This window comes from Hipposideros armiger, unplaced genomic scaffold, assembly GCF_001890085.2.
Source record: "Hipposideros armiger isolate ML-2016 unplaced genomic scaffold, ASM189008v1 scaffold_149, whole genome shotgun sequence".
NCBI classification, from domain to species: domain Eukaryota; kingdom Metazoa; phylum Chordata; class Mammalia; order Chiroptera; family Hipposideridae; genus Hipposideros; species Hipposideros armiger.
Window position 1 is genome coordinate 2,673,093 of NW_017731499.1, and position 23,071 is coordinate 2,696,163.

Below are 23,071 nucleotides of genomic sequence, written 5' to 3' on the forward strand. Positions count from 1 at the left end.
CAGTCCATTTTCCAAAGGAGCTGTTTTCCTGAGTTCTGTGAGCCATTCTAGCAAATATGAACCCCAAGTGGGGGTCATGGGAACCCCTGATTTATAGCCAGTTGGTCAGAAGTACCAAGCAGTTGTCTGGAAAGTTGAAGAATTGGTTATTGTTATGGGGGGGGGGGAAGGCAACCCCAAATCCTCACATTTGGTGTTGCAGATAAAAACAGTTCAGGTCTGCATAAACGCAAGTGGCCTTAAAGGTTGGGCTCCTGCCTCAGCCTCGCTCATCCCACCATCACCCAGCACGGTAGAGGCTCAGTGGCGGTTTTGGAATTGAGTGGACATTTTGTAAACGCCCCCTGTATAAACGAAGGGCACTGTGGGACGGCAGAGTAGCTGGGCCTGGGAGTTGGACGTACCTGGGTTCACCTTCTAGCTCTGACCCTTCTGGTGTGACCAGAAACAAGAGAATTCATCTCGCTGAGCCTCAGTCTGTAAGATGTCCTTATGTGTAAGATGGAGATACCACCCCCTCCCCGAGAAGCGTGTTTTTGAGGGTTACGTAAAATGCCGTCGTCCGAATGTTTAGGCCAGGTGAGTGTGTGGGTGTTTAGGCCAAAGCAGTTATAATTCGGGGCCAAGTCCAGGGAGCTGGCACCGTGGTGCAGCCCCAGCCCGTCCCCGGGGTGTCTGCATTGTTTTGGTAGAAGGTCCCTGGCCTTCCGAAGCCTGGAACCAGCCACACTCAGCGCAGCCAGATGAGCTCTAACGGTGGGGCGGAACCAGGCGCGCCGAGATCTGCTTTTTGATGACCTATCGATTTTTTTTCTGTTGCTTACGATTTTAGATATATCTTCTTTGGTCTGCACCACATGATATTTAAGCATTTGAATTAACTGCCGACTGATTTGAGAGTTGAGAGATTTCACCTCTCAGTTCCAGATTTGCAGCTTCCCTTAAAAAGTGGGAGGGGCTGGCCCTGGGGCTCCAACACCCCCATCGCGGTGGGCTGCTGGAGTCCCGTGTCGTGTACATTACATCTTTACCCTGGCCATTGGCCATTGGCGTGTGGGAGTGGCTTTGGGGTGTCTATGCCTGTCCACTTGCTCTAGGGAGGGAGGCCCACTCCTTGCCACCGCCTCCTCCTCAGCTTTGGAGCCTGCTTGTCCCTCGCAGCCATGTCCAACCTTGAAGGGGCCTTTTGGGGGGCGTGATGGCTCAGTAAAGTGGAAAGAAGGTGGGCTCTGGAGTCAGCCCTGTAGGGGCTCTGCCGCTCCTCAGTTGTGTGATCCAAACCACAGTGCCTAACTTCTCTGAGCTTCCTCTCTGAGATGTCGTTAGGGTTAGAAATGATATCTGGAAGTGCCTCCGCTCGGTTCCTGGCATTCAGCGCGCATTAGTTGGTGTTGACATTCTGCCTCCGTTCTGCCTCTCTGCCCATCCAGCCGCTTCAGCTTGTGTGATCGGCGGCAGTTCAGAGTTTGTACTGATCACACAGGCTACCTAGGACAGTCAGAGATGGCCCCACACATAATGCTGCCCCCGCCGCTGCTAAAGCCTCCGAGAATCTCTAACCTGGACCCCCTGTGACCATCACACTGTCAGCAGACTGTGAACCCATCAGGGCATGGCGAGGGACCGCGCCTGTCGATAAGGAGGGAATGAACGGCTGTGCACGTGCTATCTGTCAGCCCAGGGTCACCGTGCTGGTCTGGGGCCAGCTCAGCCAAGACAGCTGCACAGAGGGGCGAGGAGGGGACACAGCGGGGCCCGTGGGGCCCCAGGGAAGACTGGAACCTAAAACACAGGCGCGCACTCTGAATTTCGGTTGGAATGTTACTGCTCCGTCTCAGCCCCTGGGAGTTTGGGACTTGGAGTTTTTGCATGGCAGAACACATCAGAACCCAAGACCCCGCGTGGGCCTTTGGGTCCGATGGAGAGATGGCAGTGAACGGGTGCAAAAAAAGGACCACATCGGCTACAACAGTGCGTTCATGCTATTTATCCCTCAGCGCCTGAGACCCCGTGCCCATTGTTTACTCTAAAGCATTAAGCCCTGTGTGTTTTATCTTCTGTCCTCTCGGCCACCCACCCTTCCCGCCACAGTAGATGTTCCAGTGGGTTTGGCTGATAGCTGTCAATTTCTATGTTCCCCTCTAGAATATGCTGCATTGTTGTATTTTTTATTTACGTATAGTGCCTTGTGCTATAGCATTCAGTCTTTTATTTCTTTCACTCAGCATTCTGATTGAGTTCCCATTTGCATGGCTGTGTATACCTATACTTTGCTTCTGTAACTGTTCATTACGTTTTGGGGTATGTGTCCTTTCCCCCAGAGATGCCACCAGGTGGCTCCTGACTCCTCACCACTCCAAAACATAAGAGCAGTCAGTCTCCTTGTATGTGACCTTTGGGGTCATGTATGAGAATTTCTCTGGGATAGATGCTTGGGGTAGAATTGCTGGGTCATGTAGTGTACTGTATTTATTTTGACCAAAGACTGCCATATTGCTCAAAAATATGGTAGTTTTAAAGGCAGAAAGAACCTGAAATGCGTTTGCTTCTGAAAAGGAAATTCTTTGTGTGTTGAGGGTTTACTATGTGCTGAGAACAGCCCCAGTATTTGCTTTAAAGTATTATCTTATTTGCTCACACAATACTCATCGGAGACGGGCAGTCTTAACACCTGCACTGCGCAAAGAACTTGAGGTCCAGAAAGGTGGAGTAACCCAACTACGCACTCGTTGGAGCCAAGCCTGGCTCTGAGTGACTCTTGGGGACACACCACGCGCACTGCTTTCCTAAAGAATCTCAGGTCTCACACCTGAGTGAATTTGTGGAAAGCATCCCAAGTTCAGGAGCAGGAAATCAGGCATCTCAAATCGGTGGCTTTGTGTGGCCTGCACTCTGTTTTGTTTCATCCACCTGGTCTTGACATTTTTTACAATTATTTTTCAATATTTTAAAATCTGAGATTTCACAGCACCTAGGTAATCTGGCAACGGTGGGCCCACTTCCCCACGGGGCAACATTTCCGGGATTGAAGCAGTGGCTGTCCCTTTCCAGCTGGCCTGTCCACACTGTCCCCTTCTGCAGCCCGTGTTTCCCACTGGCCCCTCCCAGCGATGGAGTCTGCAGCCCCTGGAAGACATTTCTGCACAAGGGCAATGTCTGTTTTTCCCCTCTGAGTTCTTCCCATAAACGCACGAGCCAGCCTTCCCCTCCGCCCAGCTGTCTGGCCTGCAGCTTCCCTTGGTTACAAAGTCAATAACAGAGAAAAATAGGCTTTTGCTGCAGTGGAGCGTCCTGCTTTCCTGCCATGAGATTATTTGTTGTGTCCTGCCGAGGGCCCAGCCTGTGCCAGGCCTCATGGAAGGTGGAGGAGACGCTGCAGACGGCTGCCGCCTGTGGAGGGCAGGCCCCCGTGTCTGACCCATCTAATAAAGGAGGCTGCTAGGAAGTCTCTGTATGTAATCTCCCCTCCCACACACGGGGGGTTCTGTTTATATAAAGACAAGAATTCATCCAGCCACAAATACTTATTTCCATACCAAGAGGAGGGTTTTAGAATTATGGTATTTTGTTCACCCTGGATGACCTGCCAGACTAGTTTATTTCTTATTTCTGTTTTTAGCAAAGCTGTGGGTCTCCTGTGGTTGTGACTACACTGACCTATGAGTCAGGACGGCATCGCGGTTATGAGGGGAGCTCGGAAGGGCCAGCTGTGACTCGCAGCTCTGCTCTCACCAGCGGCGCCACCTTAGAGAAGGCACTTAAGCTTCTGGAGCCTCAGTTTCTTCATCTGCAAATGGGGGTGTTGCTGTCCGCTTCATGAAGCTGTGGCAGGGGTGTGTTGATACAATGCAAATAAAGCATTTCACATAGTCCTTGGCACACAGTAAGCGCAGCATAGAAAGTGGTATTATTATCACCGTCGTCGTTCTCGTTACGAGACGCGTGTGGGAGGAGAGTGTAAATGTGCCTTGAGCTCAGGGTATCCTCTGTTCCTTTTCTGAAGTGGACGCTTGCTTGCTTTTCTGCTTGCAGTTAAGCTTTGGTGTGCGCCTGCCTTCCCTGTGGGAGGGGAAGGGGGCTCAGGGTGTATTTTCGGTTCTGACATTCGGCATCATTCGCTGACACGACGCGAGAGCTGCTTTGCCGTTTCCAAGCTCTGTCGCATGTTGTGTTCCCTCCTTGGGCTGCCCAGCCCTGGGGATCTGATCTGTCTTCCCCCATTTTAGAGCGGGATTGCCTAAGCCACGGGGATCACCCACAGCCCCTCTGGGACCGTTTGAGCAGGAGGGTCCCTTGGACCAACAGGAAGAACAAGAATGAATATGTGTGCGTGCTAAGCCCTGTGGCCTCTTCCGTGAAGGAAGCAGGGAGAGGACTTTAGGGTCTGCGACATCTCCTAAGTCGGCCCTTTATCTTCTGGTCACAGGCAGCGCTGCACCCAGAGGCCATCGGACCCCAGCCGCGGGGCTGCCCACAGTCATCAATCTTCACGCGTGTCATGTGGAAAGTCCTGTTTCAGGCGTGATGAGGGAGGCACTTAGGTCTTCCCGTGGGGACGTTAGCATATGCTGTTGATGGAGTCAGGACCTAGGTTATACCCCAGTTCTGTAATTTACCAGGTCCGTGAGCTTCGGCACGATTCTTCCTCTCCCTGCTCGTCTGGTTCCTCATCTGGGGGATGGGAATGATAGCAGAGCCTACCTACCTGGGGAAGTTGTTGCAAGGATGAAACCAGGCAACAGATGCAAAAGACTTGACACAGGGTCCTGTAGTAACTCCCATGTTGGCTATTGTTATTAGTAGGAGTATTCCTGCTGCTGTTCTTTATGGCTCTATTGTGAGGATGTTTTCAGTTCCTTGGGACTTTCTGTTCCCCATTCGAAAGTCAGAGTCCACGGTTTTCTTTGCCTCTCCACCCCTCCCACAATTTTCTGTACAAAATAGGGGCAGCAGTTTAGGACAACTTAGCAATTTAGTGCAGAGACAGGTAGGGTTTGGGTCAGAAAGTCCAGAATTTGGATTCTGGCCCTTTCCTTTTCAAGACTGCCCAGGGTGCCAGGCGGTTTGTGGATCCTGTGAGCTGCCAGCTGTAAATATGCCCACTGCCTTTAAGAAATGTTGCTCTTCTTCCTCCTTGAAGTAAATATTACTGGAAATATTGCCGGGGGATTAGAAGCAAGGGCTTGTGTCGGTTCAGACCCACGGCTTTCTAGGTGTGGACTTTTGCAAGGTGAGTAGTCTGTTTGCTTACCTGTGAAAGGGGGTGACGATGGTGGTGGTGGCAACGATGATGAGTAGGCCAACGATGCGGCAATGACAACACCTCATCACCAGAGCCCGTGAGAGCTGAGCTCAGGCTTGCAGCTTTAGCCACTGTCGTGATTATGATTCGTGTCCTTATTCTTTTCCCTCCACCTTATCTTTTTCCCCCTTCACAAGCCAGCAGCAGCGGTTTTTGACTTCACGATAAGAGAAGGGGAGAGGATGGGGGGAAAGTCCAGGGGGAGAGAAACAGCAAGCACCTTAAAGCTATCAGAGGAACTCCTGGGAGAATGGATGTGGCTCCAGGGCCCACGCAGCAAAAGGCACCGGCAGATTGCAGGTCGATAAGGTGACGGACTGATTGACAAGTTTGTGCTTTTTCACCTCCAAGGGTGGTTCCCACCAGAGAGGCCAGGTGCTTGGAAGACCCGCGGTGATTCTGGGTTCTTCAGGGCTTTGCCATATTGATTTGGGTGCTATCAGGCCATTGTGCACTTTTCCTTAACAAACCACCACGTCATATCCATTTTGATTTACGGCGTCCGTCCTGCTGTAAAGGAGCCCGGTCGCTGCCAACAGTGACGTGGATGAGAATGCCTAGGCAGTTCTCTTTTTTCTTTAATTAGTCTAGAAACTTGGAATGAAAGGAGGAATCCCAGTCTAACTAAATCCAAGGTCGGAAGGTGTGCACAGGAAGAAGCTGAGGGAGCCTGAGGAAGCTGAGGCTCAGAGGGGACTGGCCTTCCCAAAGACATGCACAGCGTGGGGGCGGCACGAGACCAGGCCCAGGTCCCCCGTTCCAAGCTGCAACCCCTCCACCTGACCAAAGCGCAGGCCGCTGTAGATGACAGAGCAAGGGGGAGCCAAGACACATTTTCATCCTATGCTTAAAATGAAGGAGTTAGTCTCTCTGGTTTCGTCATAGCTGGAGATGCCTGTATCCCAGTTTGTCAAGCCCGTTAGCTGGTAGGGTTCACCACACGCCTCCCTATAGAGCTCATGCCAACTCCATGCCGTGGGAGGACAGGGGTGGGGTGGTGACAGGGTGGGTGGGAGGAATCTCCTCTGAGAACCAACCAGGTCTGCCGAACAAACCCTTAAAAAATGCAGGTTTGGAGAAAAGGTAGACCAGAGCTTAACGGAAAGAAAACCCAGAAACCCCCGATATTAGAGCCAGGCATGCCTCCGAGTGGATGAAATTTGTGTCTGGCAACACCTCCTCACCAGACTACCCCCCAGGGCCACAGGAAGCTGCTCCTCCAGGTAACCCCGGGCTGCACCACAGTCAGTGGCCATACCCGAGAGCACCATTATGTGTTACTTTTCCAGGGAACGTATTTACATTTTAACAAGGACTTTCACGGGAATCATTGCAGGAATTTAAAACCCTAGCGAAATGGTTAGGATGTGAGCTCTAGAGTGAGACATGAGCTAGGCCCGGGTTCAACGTCCAGACCTCTCACTTCCTAGCTGTGTGAGCTTAGGCAAATCCCTTAGCGTCTCTGTGCCTCGGCCTCCCTGTCAAGTGCGAGAATAGCGGTATGGATCTCAGAGGGGATGACATATGCGGAGAAAATGTTCAGCAGAGGGTTCGTTTTGTCAGTCAATACGTGCCAGGCACCTGCTGGATGCCATCTGTCACCAGGCATCAAGGATACATATCGTCAGAATATGTGCAGGAAAATAAGGGGGTGGGAATGAACAGAGTGGCTGGAAGGCCTCTCGCGTGAGCAGAAGGGACATTCGAGCCAGAGATGTGGAGACGTGAGTCATGCAGCTCTCGGCAGGGAGAGGGTATTCCAGACAGAAGTAACAGCAAGTGCAAAGGCCCTGAGACGGGAGTATGCTGGGTGTGTTCCAGGGGGCCCGGGCGGCTCACAAATAGGGAACAAGGAGGACAGTGGGAGGACCGGATCATGGTGGCCTTGGTGCCATAGTGAGGATTTGGGCTGACAAACCACTGGAGGACGTTGGGCGAGGCAGGACATGGTCTGGCCCCTTGTAAGCAACTGGGCACGCAGTAGCTGTCGCCATTCACATAGGTGTCTGCCCTGAGCCTGGCCTTATGCTGGGCAGTGCAGATGGGTCCAGCACGCGCGAGACCATTGTCGGTCCCAGGAGAGTGTTGGGTGTGTTCCGAGCGGATGAGGCCACACTGCACTTGGGTCTGGGCCCCTGGGTGGATTACGTGGCCGGTTTCCCCCCAGGGACTTAGGGGAGCATTTGCTTTGGATGCTAAAGATTGATTTGGAAGTAAGAACATCTCCCTGGGGACGTGGAAGTGCCCAGGGAATGGAGCCCTGCCCAGGTGAGCCCTGTCCAGGTGAGCCCTGCCCAGGTGAGCCCTGCCCAGGTGAGAGGATGAGGCTGGAGAGGCCAGTGGGAGCTGACTGAGGAAGGGCTTTTGGGGCCATGTGAGGGAACTTGGATTTGAACCCGAAGGCACGAGGGAGCCCCTGAAAGTACCTCTGCAGGAATGAATGTGTGACTCCCTCCAGAGGACCGTGAAGGCCTCTGCCCAGTCACTGTTAACTTCATCCTGGAAGGCCCACGGGGCTCAGTTCGGGATGCACCCTCATCCTTCACGTGGCTGGCCCCTGCTCACCCTACAAGACTCAGAAGCCGTGCTCAGCGGAGGCAGCGTGGCACAGCGGTGACGACATGAGCTCCGACTTGGATTCTGGCTCGGCCTCCTTGACTCTGTGACCTGGGCAATCTCCTTCTGTGCCTCAGCCTCCCCAGCTGTGAAATGGGGACACTGATTCCAGCCTCACAGAAGGCCACAAGGAGTAAATAGATGTGCTCATGTAAAGAGCGCAGATGCTGCCGTTGTTAGGTGGTAGGCATCCACGTGTTAACTCTCTCCTCCTCTCTCCCTGGTCTTGACCTCCAGGCCTCCCAATGTGAGCACCTGGTGTTTCTTCCACACCTTCTGGACTGACTCTTGCCAAAGCCTGGCTCATCTCCCTGCTTCAGTTCACACAGCCTGTCACTGACACCCCCACGCCTCAGCCAGGGCTCCCCAGGGCTCCCCTCACTGCTCCTGACTCCCCTCACTTCCTGCAGACACCCCATCTGAATGCCCCTTTCCTCCTGTCACATGTTGAAATCCCACCCACCCCTCGGGACCAAGGCCAGAAGCACCTCCGACCTCCACGCCGGCCCAGCTAGACGGGCAGGCCACCCTCCCCTCTGAGAGCCTGTCATGTCCTGCCACCCGGTCTTTTTAATGATCACGCCGTCTGCTCTCCGCCGCCGGCCCGTGCTGGCACTGTGACTTGTCATCTAATCTCGTGAGCTCCCAGCACAGTACCTGGCATGTCAGCCTCCTATTGGCAAAGCGAAGGATTCCAGATTGCAGCCTCTGTGAGGGCAGCTGTGTGTTCACCTTTTCCAGCACCGGCTCATCATAGGCGCCGGTACAAGGCAGGCATCCAGTGAAGTGTGGACGGAGGGAGGGGACTCCCTATATGAGGGTGCCTGATGGAGGTGCGAATGGATGAATGAGTGACGGACCATTAGTGCCTTTGGGGACGAACTGGGTGTTCTGCATCTCTGCTGACACAGCCTGGCACAGAGGAGGTGTCAATAAACGTTTACTTAGATGGATGTGTATAATACCCCAATGACGCAATACATGTTCAGAGAGCAAGACAGTGACCTCATAGGGTGTGGCCTGTTTCTTCTCTTTCCTGGTCAGTTACCAAACCACTTGCTTGGTAAATGGTGGCAGAGCCGGGTTGCCAGGGTCAAGTATTTAATGGGATTTTGCTTCCCTGTCCCTTCAGGAGGACAGTGACTCTGACCTCTAAACTGTGGGAGGCTTATTAGCATGGAATTCTCACCAAGGGCGCCTGAGACACAACCTTCCTCTCCCCCCCCAACCCCCAAACCGCCCTCCATAAAGCCCCCCTCCTTCCCCTCTGTCATCTGTACCTGGTGCATTCCAGCTGGGGAGCACTCAGGGAAAAGAGCTTGTCAAACAAAACCTCCTTAAGCCAGCCAGGTCGCACACCCAGCTGTTTGCAGCCTGTTCTCACCGTACAGATTAGAAGGACAGCTTCCTAAGTTCGCAATTCTGTTATCTCCCTGGGTTATTCAAACGAGCAGGCTTTGTGCAGCTTTACTAAAAACACCTCATGAAAAGCTTATAAAAGGGGCTCGGAGATGTTTGGGAAGCTGCTAGGAGGGTCCAGCGTGCCCGACTGCCCTTTGCTCTCCCATGTCTCCATCGGGAGCGTTTAAAGCGGCAATAACAGGAATTTTCTCTCCTCTGTTTCCCAATTAGTGGTTGCACAGTGGTCTCCGTAGAAACAGCTGCTCAGGCATCGGTGCTGCGAGCGTAGGCCTCACACCTGTAAGAAAGCAGAGTTCACGGGTTTTCGGTGTTTGCAGTGGAACGTGGCGCCATCCCCGTGTCGCAGGATGGCGGGGCTGGGCCTGTGGTTTACATGAGCTGCCCCCACACCTCCCAGCTGACCGGTACTTAAAAGGGGAAAGGCAGATAGACATTTAGTACTCCGGGGACCAAATAGAGCTTCCTAAAATGGAAGCATCAGAATCTTTTCAGTCTCATAGAAGGAAGGGCTGATCGCTGCTGTCTTGCTTGAAATACCCCTTACCCAGGGTTAGAGTCCGGACTCTCTAACGTGACCCGCAGGTCTTCCCTGGCCTTCCCCTCCGACCCCTCTCAGTGCCCCTCTGAATCCTGGGCTACCCTCCAGCCGAGGCCCCCACAGGCTCTCCCCTGACCAGAACCCCTTTCTCTCCCACTGCCTTAGAGCACAGCGGACCTGGGCCCAGGCTTTCTGGGGCCAGTTCCTGTTTCCACCCGCCCAGTGTGCCTGGGCGCCAGCATCCAGCCCCTCTGAGTCTCAGCTTCCTCTGAAACGGGAAGACTAAACAGTACCCATGTCAGCTGGCTTCTGGGAGTAAAAGGAAACAGCGTGTAAGTGCTCAGGCCCGTGCCTGGCAGAGAAACTGCTCGGTAAACGCTGCCCCGTTATGGTAGCTGCGGCATCACACAGCCCTCTGGGAAGGCGCCCGTGTGCCCATGCAGCGACCCTGTGCTCACCTTGACCTTGTGTGTTCATGGCTTCAGCCCCCTGCTCAGCGATGGTGGTCTTCTCCTTCGTCACAGTGCCTGCCTCACAGGAGGTGCCCGAGGAATATCTGTGGGGAGAATGAATGAACCTCGTGACTGGATCATTGCGCGCGCGAATGAGTGACCCACCCCAGCAGCACGCCCCGCCTGGGTCGTTCGCTCTCACACAGAACCCGAACGCATTGTTTCTCTTCGTGGCCGCAGGCCTAGGCCACGCCTGGGCTTCTCCTGCCTGGGCCGCCTCACCAGTCTCCTGGCTGGTCCCCCCTCTGCCCCAGTGGGCCCTCCTCTCATTCTGCAGGTCTCCCCTTTGAGGGCACCTTCACCCGGGCTGAGTCTGTCGCCCTTCCTCCGGCCGTCCCAGCCCCATGTCCGCCATGGCGCTGCTCTCTGTGTATTCGTGCACCTGCCTTTGTCTCCTTCCCCAGCCAGGCGCTGAGCTCCTGGAGGCCGGGCCACATCTCTTTACCAGCGCTCCTTCATTCGGGGCACGCTGCCCTGGACGAGGGCAGGCGTGCGGCAGCCATGGCCCTGCCATCTCCACACGTGGCCTCCACATTGCCGGAGGAGCGGGGCGCTTTCCTCACCAGGGCGGGGCCTGGACGTGGCTGCCTCGCTCTCATGCACGTGGCATTGGCCAGACCTGGCCTGTGGCTCCCATGTCACTGCGTGGATGCTGGGAAATCTCGTCTGCCTTTGTGCCCGGTCTCATCAGAATTGGACACGGGAGGGACTCTCGTAGCCAGAGGGCCTTAATGCCCGGCTCTCTGGGAGCCTGGTCAGTGTTCCAGAATTCTCTAACCAGGGACGCGCCGTCCGGTCAGCTGACTCGGAAGCAGCCGTCTCTCAGCAGCCTGAGCTGCGTGCTGCTCCCGACGGAGCGGACCTTCTATTTGTTTTAGAAACTCCATGATGTTCTTAATGAAAATAAAAAGGACCTCCAGAAATGCAGTCCCCCTGCCCACCCAACAGCTCATGAAGGGTGGCTCCTGGGGACGGTCCCCTTGGAGAGGGGGGCTGTGCTGAGAAGATGCGCTTGTCAGGGGCAACCCGGGGAAGAACAGGTTGTAAAAGTGCGGGGGGCAGGGGGTCTGAGCATTTGTTCTAGAAACTGTAGCTCATCATCTTGTTCACACTACTCCATCGTTTTTAAAATAGCTACTCTTAATTTGATGGTGTCTTTATCTTCTTGAAGCTCAAAATAAAATTAACCTTTTCTGGAGGGAAGAAAGAATTACTCCCATGAAAACTGTTCCGAGCGCCCTTTTGTAAAGCGAGGACCGACTCCCAGTGCTCTCTATTATTAGTTCTAAACTATAGTTGACAATAATATCACCAGTGGAATGCTGTGCAAAACGACAACAAGGCCACGGGCAGGAAGGACTCATAAAGCGGCCACCAGGGGAGTCTGGCGGATTCCAGGAGCCGGGCTTGCATCCAGTGCCATCACTTCTAATGCCGAGCCCAGCCAAAACACTCACAAACACCCCTGGCCTTTTAAGCGCTGGACCCTACCCGTGGGGCAGGCCCCCGCACGGATGCCAATGTCCTCCTGGGAGCCCCTGTGACCAACGGAGCCTCTGAAGGACCAGTTCCCTGGCTTCCTCCCCTTAGTCCCCGGTCTCATTCTCCTCCTCGTGCAGAGACTTGTGACCAGGGAGCTGATTTGTAGGTCAGCCTTCTTTCCCCTCCCACTCCATTGTCAGGGGTCTTTGTCATCTCTTATCTGGACTTGGCAACAGCCTCCAAACCAGTCTCCCTGGTGGCCTGCCTCGCCTCCCCTAAATCCACGCCCCACATTTATTCGTCCTTGCAACAGATGTTTATGGGGCCTCTCCTGAGCTCCAGGCACTGTGTTAGGCTCTGGTGATACAGGGGTGAATGAGACAGATGGGGTCCCTGCCTTCCCGGGGCTTACAGTCGCATAGAAGAGGCACACGATGAACGCATGAGATCATTCCAGGCAGCGGTAAGGGCTGTGAAGGACCGAGAATGGCAGGGCTGGGCAACAGCAGCTGGCATCAAGGCATCCAGGCCAAGGGAGCAGCCTGCGAAAGGCCTGAAGATACCAGTGGACGGTGTGCAGAACACGGGAAGAAAGTTGGGGGTTGAGGTGTTGACGGTGTTGGGGTGGGTGTGAGGGTGGGGACAGGGTGATGTGAAGTGAGGCTAGCAGGGCATGCTGGGGCCACGAGGTTCCCGTGAACCATGCTAGGGTTTAGGTGTGCGAGCTGGGAGGTGGGCAGAGTTCACGGAGCCACTGACGAATCCCAAGCAGGAGAATGTCATGGTAGATTGTTGAAAGATTGCTCTGCCTAAGACTCCTTCAGCCTATTTCCCCCATCGTGGTCTCTCTCACGCTTCTGAGGTCACGCACCTGCTGCATCCCGCCCACCATCAGCTTCTTCCCGTGGTCTCCAAGGCTGTGCGTGCTCGGACTCCTGCTGCTGCTACAGCCTTACCTCCCGGGACCCCGAAGCCCAGACACAGGGGCCTTCTGCCTATGGCGTTCACATTTGCTGTTCCTTCCACCTGCCGTGCCCTTCCCCCACCCGAGGGCACCTACCAAGACCACCTGATGACGTCTTTCCCCCAAGAGATGCTACAGCAGCATCTTCAGGAGTTGTTTCCTCTGAGTGGAGCCCTCTCCGTTCCTCGTGTAACCTTCCCGCAGGCTTCCCCGAGCACCTGCGATTACACAGCACGCACCCCCTGCCCGGGCACTCGCCATCTACCCACCTGCCCGCACCCCGGACACGTAGAACCGCCTTGAGGAAAAGCATCCTGGTTGAGTTTCCATGAATTATCAGCACCTATCGCGGAGCCTGGCAGGTGAGGTTGGCGACCAGGTGCTTAGCCTAGGTGGGCGCCATCCTCACCCCCATTTCACAGATGAGAAGCCCGAGGCTCTGAGTGGCTCAGCCACCTGACTGTAGAGCTGGTCAGTGGCAATGCAGGTCGCTGCGCCTGCCTAAGTGGATGTCATCTCATCTTGTAGTGTGATCATCTCACAGGCTGGTTTCTTGGATGCTTGTGTAGGGTCTCGGCAACCCTACTGGCTGTGCAAGCGGTATAAACCAGGGGCCTCAAACTCAGGCCCTCGGAAGCCAGGCAGGGGATGGGACCGAGGCGAGCAGGCTGGGTGGGATGGTGGCACCGTGCTTCTGGCTGACAAGGGCAGGAATGCTCATTTTTCAAGGGAGTCCCAGAATCTGGATTTTATGCAGCAATCTCATGGTTTTCATGTTTTTAGGCCGTAAAAGCCATTAGCAGCTTGTGGTGAAAAAGGTGGGGCTATCGTCGCCAAAATGTCAGCACCCGAGTGATCCCCAAGGGGGACGCTGTTCTGAACAGTGTCACATTCAGCCTGGTGAAGAACGGCCAGCTTCCTAGCTTCGTTCTGGGATGGACACGACGCCTTTTAAAAATTCCAGAAGCAGCAGGTGCATTTGAAAACTCAAATGTTTGAATACGGATTAGGTTTGAGATAACGCCAAAAAAAACCATCCTTTATTTTGCGAGAGGCGATAATGGCCTTGTGGTTAAATAGGAAAATGCTCTTAGTATTTCAGAAATTTACACTGAAGTATTTAGGGGTGAAATGTCACGAAGACCATAATTTACTCTAAAACATCTTAGCAAACAGTGTGTTTGATGAAGAACATGATGTAAATAATGATGAAGCAAATATGGAAAAGGATTAAGGCTTTCTTAGATAAAAGTTATGGGGATTCATTTGCACTGCTTTTTGCCATATTTTGAAATTTTCATAGTAAAAAAGACAATGAAATGGCAGTCACAGGAAAGACTTCAGCCTCCCAGGAACTGTTCTGAGAGCGTCCCTGCCCCACTGTGTTCTGCCAAGTCGTGTGTGGCGACACGAGGTGTTGGCACCTCTGAGATCAGACGGAGACCCAAAGGAGCAGCGTCCGGGGCAGAGGGTGGCCATCAAGCACCGAGACGACAGGTGTCCTTCTCGTCACACAGTGAATGGCTTTTGCAAAAGCCGCCGGGCAGGTGGAAGGTGGGTGAACTGAGTCCTGGTGTGGGCAGGCCTGCGGCTTGGAGGACCCGCAGGTGTTTCTTCTCTAAGTTCTGGACAGAGGGCGGCTCTCCCTGCTGGAAGGTTGAATCCCTGGCCCCTGCTCAGCCGCCTGCCGGTTCTGAGGCCTGGGACAAATTCCCTCCCCTCCCTGAGCCTCAGTTGCCAGCCTCAGGCGTGCTGTAAGGACGCGGAGCAAGGAAAGAGCTGAGCGCCGTGAGAACAGACTCCACGGACATCGTGCTTTATTCTGCGTGGCGCAGGATGTCAGATTCAGACGGCTGCCGTTGCTGGATCTTCTCAGGAGCTGGCTGGGCTTCCCCGGGGCTGGCTGGCTCAGGGAATCAGTACGAGAGAAGTACATGGAAGGAAGGCTCGTCACTGCCTGCCGAGTCCCTGTTGCCCCTGAACTTGGGCGAGAAGAGTCACTGATCAAGTGGAAATGGGCGGATTCGATTCCTGGGTGGGAGCCTCCGACCTCCCTTTCGGGGGTCCCCACCTTCCTAGGATGCTGTGGCCACACGAGGAGCCATCTCCAATCTCTCCTTGCTGCTTTAGAGTGCCTTGAGCACCCCCGCCCCACCCCCACCACCCCCACCATAAAAAGGAGAGCTCTCCGCAGGTTCTTCCGAAGCTGATTAGCTCCTTCCTTGTCCTCCTGCAGGGCCTTTCAAGCAGCCTTTGAGGGTTTCTTGTGCAGATTAAAAACTAGGCTTAATTAGCTCGATTCAGCACTAACCTGGCATATTAACCACCTTCCCAAGGAGACGCATCTAGTTGTTTAATGACAGGTTGAAACTTGGTGACCATGGAGCAGAACCTGGGATTCAAGCCAGGCCGGGCAGCGGAGCCTGGGTGGCTCCGGATCGGGCAGAGGACCTGCAGCCCCCCAACTCCGCACGCCTCCCGCCAGGCTGCAGGTGACCTTATCCCGCCTGGGACTGCGCAACGATGGGGGTGGCCAGAGGCAGGGTTCCACCGCCACCGCCCCTCTGGAGGCAGGTTCCCTCCCAGGCAGCTCCGCAGGGAGGGGCTTTGGGCTGGAGGACCCTGCTGCCCGGTGTCTTCCTCCCGCCTGGTACGCAGAGGAGGGTGGCCAGATGAAATACAGGACGCTCAGCGAAATCTGAATTTCAGATCAACAATGAATAATTTCTTTCAACATGCCCCAAATACTGCGCGGAAAGGTTTTATTGTATGCTGAATGCCTGAATACTGAAAAATTATTGAATTATGAATTATTGAATATCAGGTTATGAAAACTGAAAGATGATTCACTGCCTATCTGAAATTCAAATTTCACTGGGCGGGCTGTGTTTTTATTTGCGAAATCTGGCAATACTTAGGACAGAATCTCCCAGCCGTGCATGGGTCCTTGACAGGGCCTTGTGTGGGGTCTTCGTCGGAGACCAGGTCATGGACTGGGTGGGTTCTCAGGTGGCTCTGAGCTTGACCTCGTTCAGCAGACTTACTGAGCCCTGCCTGGGTGGGCTCTGTGCTGGCGCTGGGTGGGGACAGGGCTGAGAGCCCCACTCCGTCTGCGGGGCCTCATGGCTGAGCTGGCCAGCTCCTCTCTAGGCTACAATGTCCTCATTTGTCATGGGACAGTAATCAGAGTCCATGTCTCTTCTCATGAGGATAAATGGCCTTGTGTCTCTCTCTGCTGTTCGCTTCTTCACCACACTTGGCCTTCACTCCAGAACGAGCATCACCTCCTCGGAGAACGTCTTTCCTGCCCCCCATGCTGTCCAGGGTTTCTTCGTTATAAACCGGGCCCCCCCGTGCAGATTCAAATGAGTAGGACACGCGTCCAACTCCCTGGGGCCCAGGGCAACAGGAAAACATGAGGCCTCTTGTTGCAAAACTGTTAAGAATTTCAAGGCAGGGACAGCAGATCATCACACAGGTCCAAGTTCCAGCCCTATGTAACTACACAGGACAAACGCCTGGGAAGCTGCCTACGAGGGCCAAGGAGATACAGGGGGCACGTGTGTGTGTGTGTGTGGGGGGGGTCTGGAGCACGGAGCCCCTGACCAGGGAGGGGTGGAGACTTTGCAGACTGGGGGCCACGCTGCACCGCCCAGCCTGGTGTGGCTCTGTGGGTCGGAGCGTGCTGCCATGGCTCCTAGTTTTTCAAGCAAAGGTAGAATTTGTTTATTAATAAAATCTTTCTTAAATCGTGGCAACAAATTTATACTTTGGAAAATTCCTGTGAAGGCAAAATTAAGCACCCTTTCTAGAGGGTGGCGTTTAGTGTGCTTAATAATTACACGCTGACCTGTGTGGTCACTGGATTCATTTGTGACTCCCCCACTGACCTGGGACCTCCACCAGGGACCATTTGTGTCCACTGGTCTGTCCTTGGTCCCCAGCACTGCGTTTGGCACATGGTAGGTGCTCAGTAAATAATAGCCACAGTTGCTAAGACCTCATTCATTCACGGGGACACACTGCGGTAGTTTTAGGGACCTGCTTTCCCCCACTTACTAATACCATGAGCATCTGCCCTGTAATCAGAGGTGATCACACATGTGAAGCACTTGGCCATCACTCAGTAAGTGTGGGATGTCTGCTGGTGATGAAGGATTCACTGTGTGTGCTACGGGGAAGTTTCTGCGTAAGCGAGGAGAGGACACCTGAGCGCACTGTCCTTCTGTTTTCTCAGGACGCCAAGTTCGTGGAGGAACGAAGGAAGCAGCTCCAAAACTACCTGCGCAACGTCATGAACAAGGTCATCCAGATGGTCCCCGAGTTTGCCACCAGCCCCAAGAAAGAGACCCTCGTCCAGCTGATGCCCTTCTTTGTGTAAGTGCCATTCCCGGGGCGTGCTGCACCCAGCCTGCCCTGCTTTCTCTCTCCCATGGCTGTGCAGTGAGATGTGTGTGTGTGTCCTCGACACCCTGGGACCTGGGTGTGACCCAGGAGCCGCCGGAGGCGCGGACCGGCAGACCTGGGCCACAGCACTTCGCAGTTCCTAGGGGCTCATGAAGGAGCGAGTCTGCAAATGGGCTTTGGTGATTCGAGGTCTGCAAATGCCTGCAGGGCTGGGGGTCCTATATGTTCGTGCATTTTGATCGCAGGAAAGATTCGTTTTCTGTGCAGCTCACAGGTATTTGCTCCGTGTCTTCAACTTGGTTAGCAAATCCAAGGAGAAGCTTTCAGACTCCCACTGGTACCCACTTAAATGATTTTCATGTTAATAACATTAATACTTATGTATGAATGAGCTTAAAAGTAGGTATAAATTTCTTGTTCTTACGTCTCTTATAAAAGTAAGAAGAATTTAAAGAGATTTGCATGTTAAGCAATGAACAAAATCGGTACGATTCAAAGTAGTCAACGCAAGAGCTGCTGCCGTTGCTCTGAAACCAAATCTTTGCTCGTGGTGGCGCGAGGCAGGGTCTGGTGTTGGTCACGGCGGCAGAGTGTCCGCCTGCTGACGCTGTTCCCCGCCGCTTTTCTCGGGTCCCCTTGCCTGGACACATCTGTTGGTGCAGCACCTTGGGGCAGGTGGCCATCACGTGGTGTCACCACCTTATCCCCGCCGTGAGTCCATCTGTTCTTAGCAGCCTGTCATCAGCCCGAGACATTTTCATCCTTGGAATCTTCAGAACTGAAACGACGAAGCAGTACTTGGTGTTTATAGAGTTTTAAGATGCTGTAGAATATAATTCTATTATTTCTAAACTATTTCCATCTGGAAACACCAGATGGATGGCAAGGTCTGCAGAGCAAAGGTGCGCAGAGCAAAGGCTCCCCCAAAATGGGACTGGGACTCATTGCGTGACAAGCCCTGGTTTGGGTCTGTGAGGTTTGCTGGGATAAAGTCAGAGTTTCCTTTCACTATAGCTCTTGAAAATGGTACGCTGAGGGTTTGGGGAGCTGTTTCATTCTAACAGTGATGCTGTGACTCAAAACAGGGGGCTCACTTCTGCTTCTGAACGTGGGAAATTCACGCTTCCCAGAATTTGCAAGTTGAACTTCCAACCAGACGAACGTGGGCAGGGCTGCCCCCCCTTACCTGTGCACAGCATTTGAAATTGTAGCCAAGCTGGCTGCTCGTGTCTTTGTATTGTTTTAAGGCTTTTGTGAGAAGCTATAGCTGTATTGTGCTGCTTTTGATAAAAGTTGCAGTCTCCTTCTAAATAGAATACATCACATGGAAAACTGTCTTTTTCTTTCATCTGGTTATTTGTGATGCCAGGGCCTAGATCTCACGCCGTTTGGTAAGTTAATGAGAGGGGCTCCCGTTCTCTGAAAGGCAGCTCCCAGGCCCTTCATGTATGTTAGAAGTTAACCTCCTACTGGTCATGTGCGTTTTGGCTGCTAAATTCCCTGATGAAAACGGAGTTAGAGAGTTGGTGCTTAGGCCACGATGCTGAGAAAGGCTGCCCGCCATGAGTCTGAGAAGGAGGAAAGACCGCCCCACACAGGGAAGCCGGAGACCGCCTATCTGGCACGGGCAGTCCAGGCATCGCTGGCGAGTGTTGACCAAAGATTAGCCTGCAGAATTGTGAAAATTGTGTGTTAATGAGAGCGTCTCGGTGTGTTGTTCGATCTCAGCTGCACTGGTTGCCATTAATCAGAGCTGCAAGAGAAGCCTTTTGTGCCTAATTAGCATGGAGCACATAAGGTTCGGTTTCATGGGCTTTAAAAAATACAAAGAGTTTCGGTAGGAGATGGTAGCAGGTGACACAATATTGACACAAGATTTCTGACGGTACGCTGGTCTGGACCCCAGGTGAATTACACTGTTGTCGTCTGCTGGCTTTCCCCGCAGCTCCAATTTCAGCTGTCCTCCCCTCCTCTGTCTTTTTGGAGCGAGATGGGATCACAGGTTGAAATGTGCAAGTCGTTTCATTTTGGGGTAATGGAAGATGAGCCGGTGAATCTCCCTGTGATAATTTCCTGTCCGTGTGTGCCCAGGAAAACAGCAAGACTGCTATCTCAGCTCCAGAGCTCGCCCTCAGAGATTTCTAGCTTTTTGTTTTTTAAACCTCTCTTGGCTAAGGAAATAAACCCCAAAAAGCATAATTAAAAAATAATAATAGTAATAAATCCTGACGTGTCCTCAGCTCTTTCAAATGCTGAACGCAAATGCCCTTTCTTCACTAGCTGGTGGCCGCCACCTCCTCCCGCCTCCGTTTGGCCAGACTTCCTCTGGGCACCGGCTTTGCGTGTGACCTGGCTTATCTCCCTGAGACCCCATGAGGTGGGCACCATGTCTCCATTTTCCTCGGTGGAACCTTGCAAAGTTGCCAGTAAAAGGGCAGTTCCAGAAGGTTCCAGATAATCATGACCGGGAAAGTGAGGCTCTGAGAAGTGGCCTGGCAAGCCCCAGGGTTACCCACCAGCACATGGGGAGCCTTGGCTGTCTGGTGCTGTGGCCCGTGTTTGGGGGCATGGGTGACAAACCCATGACCTGTGGGTTGAGCCTGACCCTCTGACCTGTTTCATCTCACTGATCCAGTGGGGTTTTGTTATTTGTTTGTCTTACTTGAAGTATTGCCAGCGTCAAAAAATTGAAGGGTGTCAGATTTCTAAAAATCAGATATCAGTCCTCTCTTGAACAATGAGAATTGGTCCCACCTTGTTATGGATTGACGGTGTCCCCCCAAATCCATATATTAAAGTCCTAAACCCCCTTCCCGCAATGTGATGGTATTTGCAGCCTTTGAGAAGTGATGAGGTTTGGATGCAGTCACAAGGGTGGGGCTCCCACGATGACATTAGTGCCCCTGTAAGAAAAGGAAGAGAGCGCGGGCTGTCCGCCATGTGAGGACACGGTGAGAAGGCGGCCGTCCCGAAGCCGGGAAGGGAGCCCTCACCTGGAACCGAGCCTGCCGGCACCTTGACCGTGGCTGCCTCCCGCACTGTGAGAAATCAGGGTCTGTGGCTTTGTGTTATGGCAGCCAGGACAGGTGAATACCCGCTTGCGCTCCTACTCAGCTGCTCTCTGGCTGCAGGCTCCAGCCGACTGGCCCTGCGGCACCCCCCGCCCCACCCTGTCCGACTCCCCTTGTCTCCGGACACTCAGCCCAACCTCCCCTGCCATTTGTGTTGGTATTGGGCCATTTTTCTCGTATACTCAGGTGATGTCACATGTTTGCATTACCTGCCTGGCCCCTGTAGACACCTGAGTTTGCAGTCCTGCCTCTCAACCCACTACTCCGATGGCTTCTTCAGACAGGCTTTGGACGTGAGGACCAGACACTGCATGTTACCCACGATGCATTCGGCTCTCCCTCTGCCCTCCTCCCACGTGCTGTGAGCTGGTCCCCTGCCCATTGGGTGAGAGAGGGAGGGTGCGCAGGGGAATAAAAGCTAGTGGGTAGAATCTGTTCATGTTTTTCTTCCGTTTCCCACCACCACCACCATCACCACCCCATAAATATTGCTTAAAACGTTCGGGCTTCTGCAGCCTGGATTCCAGTGTTAGATGCGACCTGCTTCTGCACACCATTCTCCAGTTCGTTTTTCCTGTTTACCGTGTCACTATTTCACTGTGCTCTGCAAGGGGCATCATGACTTTCAAGTATTCTGCTATCTGTACAGATCTGAGCGCTGAGGCATCAGCAGGTTGAATTTTTTTCTCCAGATCTCGCTGCCTCTCGTCACCTTCCCTGCAAACGCCAGCAGCAGAATTACAAAGCGGGACAGTAGGAAGTGGGCCATTTCTTTTCCACGTTGAACTCTGTGTATCAGCCTGGCCCTGGTGGGAGCCAGCGTCCGCCCACCAACATGGCGAGCAGATGGCGGGCCCCCAACACCCTCTTCTTTGCGGAGCCTCATATTCTTTGTGTCGCCCTGGCGTTTCAGAGAAAGGTGAATGCCGAGACGCGACACGTGGCAGATGTGAGCAGATACTGGTGGATATATCAGGTGTGCTTTTGAAAGCTAATGAAGGGAAGCTTGGATTCCAATAATTCATTCCACAGAACTGGACCGCATATCAGTGCAGGCTTAAATGACTGGCTGTGCTGTCATTTGGCACATTATTAAAATTTTTTTTTTTTTGCAGAGGAACTCATCCTTGGGAAATATTTCATGTTCTGCTGTTCCTTGAGGGAAGAGAAAAAGTTCCGGGGGTGGAAGCTAGAGTAATGTAGGTCGCAGCACAAATTCTCAATTGGATTTTCAGCAGAAAACTCAGTTGCTGTTTTCCCCACTCCCCATCCCCACCTGCTGCCTCATTCACTCTTAAAAGTTGTTCAATATATTTTATGCTGAAATATGAGCTGCCACGTTCTCCCAGGGAGCAGTGGGTTAGCTCCGGGATGAAATGCTCCAGCCGAGCACCAGCAGGGTCACCCGAACCTAAGTTGACACCTTTTGCTTTGCAAGTCACTGCTCCCATCAGAGTTCCTTCCTGGGAACCTTGAACTCGCATTGCTTCTGTGGACTGGCGCAAAACCGAGGCTCCAGGGTCCTCAGCATTGCCCTGCTAGCAGAAAGGAGCGTGGGTGCTATTCAAGAGGTCTCAAACATGCGGCTAGACTGGCAGACTGGTTAGGTGTGGACAGTGTTTTAAAATAAAATATATAAAAATATATAAGTACAAATACAATTAAATATAAAATAATCTTGTACAGTGATGGATGTTAACCAGGCTTCTTGTGATCATTCTGCCATATAGACAAAGACCAAATCATCATGTTGTACACCTGACACTATGTAATGTCATATGTCAATTGCACCTCAATTTAAAAAAAAAAAAAGACTTTTTTCCTAGTAGGTAGCATTATGAGTTATCTTCTTGCTTGTTTCCATTTTTAAAAAATGTTCCCATAATTAGTATTCATTGCTTTTTAAATAAGAAGTTATTTTCACAAAAAAAAAAGAGGGAGAGAAACAGCATATATCTCGTATACATGGAAGTGGTGATAATAACTCGGTATTATATTAACTCTAAAGGCACAGGCAATAAAAATATATAAATGTGAATGACTTCCCCTGGGATACGTGTGCCCGTCGGGCCCTTTTCGACCTCTCCCTCTTGCGTTTGCCCTTGGCCAACTTTCCTGATTTACATCAGCTACCGGCCCTCAGAGGCAGAGGAGTTTGAGACCCCTGGTAGCCAAACGGGAAGCGTGGGGCTTGGAAGCCAGCGCTGGTCCCCAGCTCTGCCACTGAGGAGGAAGGTGGTCTTGGGCGGGGACCTGCCTGAGTCTGAGTTTCCTTCTGTATAAAACAGGAAGGACCGCCCTCACTGATCAGTTGGGGTAACTGTTTGAGCGTGAATTTTTCTGAAAGCCTTTCCCTCCCTCCTGCCCCTACTGGGCACCTCCCTCTCGGGAGGAAGTGACCCAGGGCTGCCCTGGAGACAGGGCGTGGCAGCGGAGGTCTGGCTTTCCAGGGAGGCTGAGGTTAGGCCTGACGGCAGCACTCCCCACTAGGGGCCAGCCTCTCCCTCAGGAAGACGCCCAGTTCATTCCTGCTCCTTCGAAGGCCATTACCCAGAGGCCTCTCCCCTGGGGGAGACCCTGTGGCCCGGAGAGATGACATGTAAAATGTCACTTAATTACCTCCAGCCTGAGACCTGGCTGTTTCCGGGGCTGCTGTTCAGGGATGCAGCACAAGTCCCGGTGCCCAGCGTGCTGGGTGCTGGGCCTCCAGAGCAGCAGGGCTCTCACCCGGGGAGATCCAGGTGAATCACTCTTTCT

General features: G+C 53.1%; 1 protein-coding gene across 3 annotated transcripts in view; it reads left to right on the forward strand.

Annotated features, from left to right (window-relative positions):
- Positions 1-23,071, forward strand: part of SNX29 (sorting nexin 29) — a 482,345-nt gene that overhangs the window by 410,303 nt on the left and 48,971 nt on the right. For all 3 annotated transcript variants that reach the window (XM_019650893.1, XM_019650895.1, XM_019650896.1), the window contains one exon: positions 17,074-17,213. In XM_019650893.1, the coding sequence (XP_019506438.1) occupies positions 17,074-17,213 (140 nt within the window). The remainder of the gene's footprint in view (positions 1-17,073; positions 17,214-23,071) is intronic.